Source organism: Labeo rohita, chromosome 23 (genome assembly GCF_022985175.1).
Source record: "Labeo rohita strain BAU-BD-2019 chromosome 23, IGBB_LRoh.1.0, whole genome shotgun sequence".
Classification (NCBI taxonomy): domain Eukaryota; kingdom Metazoa; phylum Chordata; class Actinopteri; order Cypriniformes; family Cyprinidae; genus Labeo; species Labeo rohita.
In genome coordinates this window covers 23,440,576-23,447,956 of record NC_066891.1, presented here as the reverse complement: position 1 = coordinate 23,447,956, position 7,381 = coordinate 23,440,576, and the positions used below count along the sequence as shown (strand labels likewise).

General features: G+C 32.8%; 1 protein-coding gene across 14 annotated transcripts in view; it reads right to left on the bottom strand.

The window, feature by feature from the left end:
- Positions 1-139: 139 nt before the first annotated feature.
- The window catches only part of chl1a (cell adhesion molecule L1-like a), a 56,844-nt gene continuing 49,602 nt past the window's right edge, over positions 140-7,381 (bottom strand). For all 14 annotated transcript variants that reach the window (XM_051097167.1, XM_051097175.1, XM_051097177.1 and 11 more), the window contains one exon: positions 140-3,265. In XM_051097167.1, the coding sequence (XP_050953124.1) occupies positions 3,064-3,265 (202 nt within the window). In that variant the 3' untranslated portion in view covers positions 140-3,063. The remainder of the gene's footprint in view (positions 3,266-7,381) is intronic.

Below are 7,381 nucleotides of genomic sequence, written 5' to 3'. Positions count from 1 at the left end.
TTACAGCAAACTGTTTACCTGGATTTCTGATGCATTTTTTCCTTGTGGTGCAATCAGAAACTGATAAATGCTAGTAATAAAAAAATCTCAATATAAGACAACAATGAAAAACTATAAATGAAAAAAATGTTTCTATAAATTATTTAAAAAAGTATTTTTTATTGTCCTGTGTGTTTTTGTGGTGAACACTGCAATCATTCAGGTTCAGTGTAACAAAATGTGTTGTGATAGTCAACATTTCATTGTATTGTGCATGACAAATATAGCAAAACACAGCAAACGTGGGAGTAAACATTTTTCAGGTCTGAAGATATAAGGATGAACATTTTGCACAGAATATTCTATAACAAACCTCCTGAGTCTTTAGTATAAGCAGTATTTCAGGCAAAATAAAATGCATAAAATAAAAATGCAAAAAGAAAAACTTAAAAAATATTATCTATAGATATATACGTATATACAGTGCAAGAACAGAAGAGCATTTTAAAATTAAAACAGTCGCTACAGTGAAATCTCTCAACTAAATCTTTCTAAAAATAGAAAACTTACAAAAATGCATGTCATATATCAACAGAAGGGCGTTTTTTCCTCTCAGTAATAATAAATATGCTAGCAGTTGGATTGATATTTCATTGGATTGCCACCTGGACATAATATATGATTAGAAACAAGGATTTTGATGTTACACACAAGAAGAAGCGTTTTTCATGTCATTTTGAAGGCAAAATAGAATTAGAATTGCTGAAGACACCGAAAGTATATTGAAGGACTTGATCATACTTGAGTTTTATAATTTCAAGAAGCTACTAAGACAATCTCAGTACATTATTAATAACATAATCCCCCTTATGGCGGTCGCTCGCATGCACTAAAACATATTTTTGCATATTAGTGCAAGTAGAAAATTATGTGATGTAACCATTCAATGTTGACCTTTCTTGCCGATTTCTTTCCCATGTCAGTTTTAATCAAATACGTGGTTAAACAGAAATATGTTTTTGTAGATATATTGAAGAGTCAGAACATAATTGTTTTGTTTCATTGTGTCAGTATCTTGCTGAGAGGCGTGCAGAGAGGTTACGTGATTGCCCACACAAGCGAACATGTAACCGAAAATTGTGCTGTCAAGATATCAGTTTTGTGACAGGCCATGAATTATTTATTTTTCTTCAGCAGGAATAGTGAAAATGTTACCTAATGCAACCACAACCGTGCAATCCACATTAATTCTAAGGTGCACAAACCTGATTGTTTTGTTGTTGGGCAAATAATGTGTTATAAAACCAAAATAATCTGTTAAAACTATTTGGCTACAATGTATATTCTGTCTTCATTTACTCATCGTCATGCAAACCTGTATGACTTATTTTTTCTCCCATCACCCGTCGTTATATGTTTTGACATGCCGTATTTGCATATGAATATTATTAATATAATATACAAATGTGAATGAGATTTGAGAGTCGCAGCAGAATGTCAGTGAACAAAGACTTAAATTTCATATTGTATGAAAGACTTTGAATACCCTTGTGAAAAAGTAGTGCACTTAAAGCATTAGTTCACCTTCATTACTCACCCCATTGTCATCCAAGATGTTCATGTCTTTCTTTCTTCAGTCATAAAGAAATTATATTTTTTGAGGAAAACATTTCAGGATTTCTGTCCATACAGTGGGCTTCTATGGTGCTGAAAATTCAGTTTAAATGCAGCTTGTCAGATCGCCTGTCAATCAAGCTGTTTACAAAGGGTCAGTTGTATGAAACGTGCACTTGTAGTAAATACACTTTGTAATAATGTAAAATTAAAAACTTTTACTTTAAAGTAGGGCTGTCACTAATGATTATTTTGGTAATTGAGTAATCAGTCGATTATTCTGACGATTAATCGAGTAATTGGATAATTATAATAAAAAAAAATGTAATGATGGCCTGACAATTGTTTTTACACTTTACTGCGCGTTTAATATTGACTAAACAACATTTTATTAAAATGTCCGTGTTGTGTGTTTACGACTTAACACATTACGTTATCACATTGGAAAGGTCACGCATAGTTAGTTCTTCATCTGTGTACTCGGTTCAAAAAGGTAGTGTAGGGCGAAAAACAACTTCAAAATTGTCTGACAACTTGTTTTACCCTTTTTGGTAAAGGCCGTTTGACTTTCTTTGAACATTCTTTGAATATTCGCTGAATATGAATCGTAGGGCAGAGCTAGTTGCAAGACAAGCATTTGTGGTCAAAAAGTATATTGATATTTTTTTTATTTTTATTTTTTTTAGAAAATGACTGATCATTTCACTAGATGAGACCCTTATTCTTTGGCTGGGATCGTGTAGAGCCCTTTGAAACTGCAGTTTGGACCTTCAACCCATTGATCCCCATTGAAGTCCACTGTTTGGAGAAAAATCCTGGAATGTTTTCCTCAAAAACTTTAATTTGTTTTCAACTGAAGAAAGAAAGACATAAACATCTTGGACGACATGGGGGTGAGTACATTATCAGAAAATTTTAATTCTGAAGTGAACTAATCCTATAAGTTGTATTTAAGTGGGTCAAGAAATTCTCCTAAATTTAAATAAATTTAAGTTTAACTGCTAAACTAATTGCAAAAACATTCAAATAGAACATCCATTACAAAACATTACAGTCAGTTGAACTTAAGTATAGCCTTTTAAAAGCATTACCATAAATACTCTTTTTTTTTGTACTTCTTTTTCACAAAGTAGATATATTTTTGTCCTTTTTGGAGCTTTGAAGTCCTTGGTCACCATTTATTTTTATTGTTAGGAAAGAGCAGCATGAACATTATGCTAAACGTCTCAAAAAGTCAGTCATACTGGTTTGAAACAGCATAGCGATGAGTAAATGATGGCATAATTGTCATGTTGGCCGGAGCTACTTATTAATGTAGGCCGGAACCCTTCATATTAATACTGTAAAGAAGTGGCCATTCACACAAAAGCAAACTGTTAAAAAACACAGGCACATTCATGGCACATCATACAAACAAACTTTTCTTTCTCCCTGGAAAATTATGTAAAAGTTCGTAAGATTGAACCAGCATTAAGAGGTCACCGGGGCGTGTCCGTTCACCTCCGTGGACACCCTGCGCTTGTACCCCGAGTATTCGCCGATGAACGACCCGTCTTCGTTAAATTCGCAGTCGTCCTCCTCTGACATCACAGAGCTGTCCTCGCTGCTATCATCCTCTTTGATGTCTCTGAACAATTGCTGGCTGCTCTTCAGCGGCTTCTCGTCATTGTCACTGTCAGACACAGAGAAAAATGAGTCAAATTCAGCTTAGAGTGACTAAGAAGATGATACTAGTCAAGGCTGGCAGACAGAGGAAGGGTGTAGGGGAAGGATGCAATCACTGCTTTCTGCTAATTACTAATTGCAAAGACTTCAAGGCCTGATGGCAATTCTCAAAACTAGAGAGGGAGAGAGAGAAAATTGCAGAGCGCCGGCCATGCCAGCCAATGAGCAGACCGACTTAAGAGACGCTTTGTGTGCCTGTAGACAAACAGCCTGTCAGGTTACTTTAGTCCCTAAGGAATGATGGGACAAACCAAAATTAGCTGCCAATTTGAGCGCAGGCACACTGCCAGCAAGCAGGTGTCTGTAAGGAGACAGGGGGTCACCTCATAAGCTCCCAATTACTATGAGATGCCACAACATCTTGGATAGCGATAAAATAAATCCAGACAGAACATTTATTAGGATAAACTGACATTTGTCCTCTTTTAATTTTGGGAATAAAAGTCTTGCTGACCACAGGAAGACGTTTTACGGGAGGGAATGAATTGCAGCATTTTTCAGATATATTTAGAGTTATATTTAGATGCTTTTGACAATTAATTGTTGCAGAAAAACTAAAATACACTAACAGTCAAAAGTTTTTGAACAGTATGATTTTTATTGGTTTTTAAAGAAGTCTCTTCTGCTCACCAAGCCTGCATTTATTTGATCCAAGATACAGCAAAACACAGTAAAATGTTGAAATATTTTTACTGTTTATGACTGTTTTCTATTTGAATATATTTAAAAATTTAATTTATTTCTGTGATTTCAAAGCTGAATTTTTAGCATGATTACTCCAGTCACATGATCATTCAGAAATTATTCTACTATGCTGATTTGCTGCTCAAAAACATTTATTATTATTATCATTATATTTAAAACAGCCAAGTAAAAATTTTTCAGGTTTCTCTGATAAATAGAAAGTTCAGAAGAACAGCATTTATCTGAAATATAAATCTTCTGTAAGATTATAAATCGTAAATAAAAGTTTATCATTACTTTTGATCAGTTCAAAGCATCCTTGATAAATAAAAGTATTAATTTCTATAATTTAACCTATAAATTATAGAAATAATTAAATCTATAATTTTAACCTATAATTTAACCTATAATCTATATTTATCAAAGAATCCAAAATGCAAAAATGTACTCAACTGTTTTAAATATTGATAATAATAATAATAATATTTTGGGTTAAATAAATGTAGGCTTGGTGAGCAGTGGAGAATTCTTAAAAAAAACAAAAAAAAAAAACAAAAACAAATACTGTTCCAAAACCTTTGACTGGTATATCAGAAGAACCTGTGTACACTAAATGTCTTATGCTCACCAAAGATGCATTTATTTGATCAAAAATACAGTGCAAAAATACAGTAAAAAATAGTTCTGAAATATTGCTACTGTTTAAAATAACTCCAATTTAAAATAATGAAAAAAAAAAAATCCTTCAGAAATCATTCTAATGTCCTGATTTGCAATTTGCTGATCAATAAAAAAAAGCTTTTATTATAAATTAATATATTAATAATGCTAAAATACCATTCATATTTGGTGTCATTAATATTTATATATTTTAAAGAAATTAATAGGCGACTTTTATTTAGCAAGGATGCATAAAATTTATCAAAAGTGATAGTAAATATGTTATGTTATAAAAGATTTATTATTCAGCCCTGAAAAAAGTATCAGTGTCCACAAAAATATTAAGCAACAAAAACATTTTCAACATTAATATTAAGAACCATTATTAGTAAGTGAGCAGTAAATCAGCATATTAGAATGTTTCATGAAGGATCATGTGACACTGAAGACTGGAGTAATGAAAAATTCAGCTTTGCATCACAGGAATGAATTACATTTTAAAATATATTACAACAGAAAACTATTTTTTAAAGCTGTAATAATAATAATAATAAATGCAGCCTGGGTAAGCATTAGAGACTATATGCTATTTTCATTATTTGTATTTTCAGTATTTATATTTCAATAACTGACAAACTGACAATTTCTTCCCTCGCTTTAGTTATCGGCATTTGCTAAATCCTTTATCAGTCATCCTGTAATATATCTAATATAATATATCTAATATATCAGAATTCAATGCACTATATCATATTACAGTGCATCAAATGAATATCACCAATGGTGTAACACGATAAACCTGCTCTTCTATTCCCAGAAGTGCAATAAATCAGTAGCCTCCTTGTGTAAGCCAGAGTAAGGCAGTTTCGAAAGCCTTGGAGGCTACCGTCATACTCCACAGCTGGTACGGGATGCGCTTCCCTATCTGGTTTCTTCGGTTAGCAGATGTTTGAGTGTGTCTGGTGCAGTAACTCCCCAAACAAGGCTAGTGTACAGATCAGACGCAGAGCCTCTGCTGAAGCTGCATTTCTTTCCTGAGGGAGGAATAAAACGGGCATCTCTGTGTCTACGTGTAATGAGATGGAAACACATTTATGGATTCAAGCTACTCCATTTGCAAGTGTACAAGTTAACTGCACACAGCCCCCGCCCCCCCTTTCACTCGCCTCTGGTCTGTTTTCCACACAGGTTTTTAATGTGCCACTTGTCACTTTGCACTGGGTTGTAACAGTTTTACGGCTGTGATTGGTTGATGTTTTTCCAATATTAACTATACACTTTTTTTTATCCAACAAATTTCCATCACATTTCCAGTCATTTCTGATTATTGGATAGTTTAAATATACACTACTGTACAGTTGAGGTCAAAAGTTTACATACACCTTGCAGAATCTGCAAAATGTTAATTATTTTACCAAAATGAGAGGGGTTATACAAATTGCATGCGATATTGTTTTATTTAGTACTGACCTGAATAAGATATTTCACATAAAAAATATAGTCGACAAGAAAAAGAAAAGGCTGAATTTATACAAATTACCCCATTCAAAAGTTTACAAACACTTGATTCTTAATACTGTGTTGTTAACTGAATGATCCACAGCTGTGGGCTACTTTTATTTTGCAAGGATGCATGAAATTTCTTTCTAAAGAAAAATCCTGCAAGTCCCACACATTTTTTGGTTTTTCAGCATTTTTGTGTATTTGAACCCTTTTCAACAACAACTGTATGATATTGAGATCCATTTTTTCTCAATGAGGACAACTGAGAGACTCATATGCAACTATTACAGAAGGTTCAAACATTCACTGATGCTCCAGAAGGAAAAACGATGCATTAAGAGCCGGGGGGTGAAAACTTTTGGAATTTGAAGATCAGGGTAAATTTATCTTATTTTGTCTTTTGGGAAATATTAGTATATTCTGTAGCTTCTGAAGGAGGGTACTAAATGAAAAAAATACACGACATTTAGGCAAAATAAGAAAAATGTACACGTTCATTCTGTTCAAAAGTTTACACGCGTGGCTCTTAATGCATGCAAAACACACACACACACACACACACACAGCTGTGGATCAATCAGATAACAACACAGTGTTAAGAATCAAGCATATGTAAACTTTTGAACGGTGTCATTTTTATAAATTCAACTATTATTTTCTCTTGTGGACTGTATGTAATTCAGGTCAGTACTACATAAAAAAATTACATGCATTTTGTATGATCCCTCTTATTTTGGTAAAACAATTAACATTTTGCAGATCCTGCAAGGTGTATGTAAACTTTTGACTTCACCTGTATATATAGCTTGAAAATAAATCTAAGCTCACCAAGGCTGCATTTATTTGATCGAAAATACAGTACAAACAGTGAAATATTATTACAATTTCAAATAACTGTTTTCTAGTGTTATATTTTTTAAAATATAAAAAAAATAATTTATTCCTGTGATGCAAAGCTGAATTTTCAGCATCATTACTCCAGTCTTCAGTGTCACATGATCCTTCAGAAATCATTCTAATATGCTGATTTGATGTTCAAGAAACCTTTATTATTTTTATTATTTTCAGTGTTAAAAACTGCTGTGCAGTTTAATATTTTTATGGAAACTGTGATACTTAATTGTTTCAGGGTTATTTAATGAATAAAAAGATCAAAAGAACATTTATTTTAAATAGATTTATCTTCTAATAATGCAAGTCTTTACTGTCACTTTTG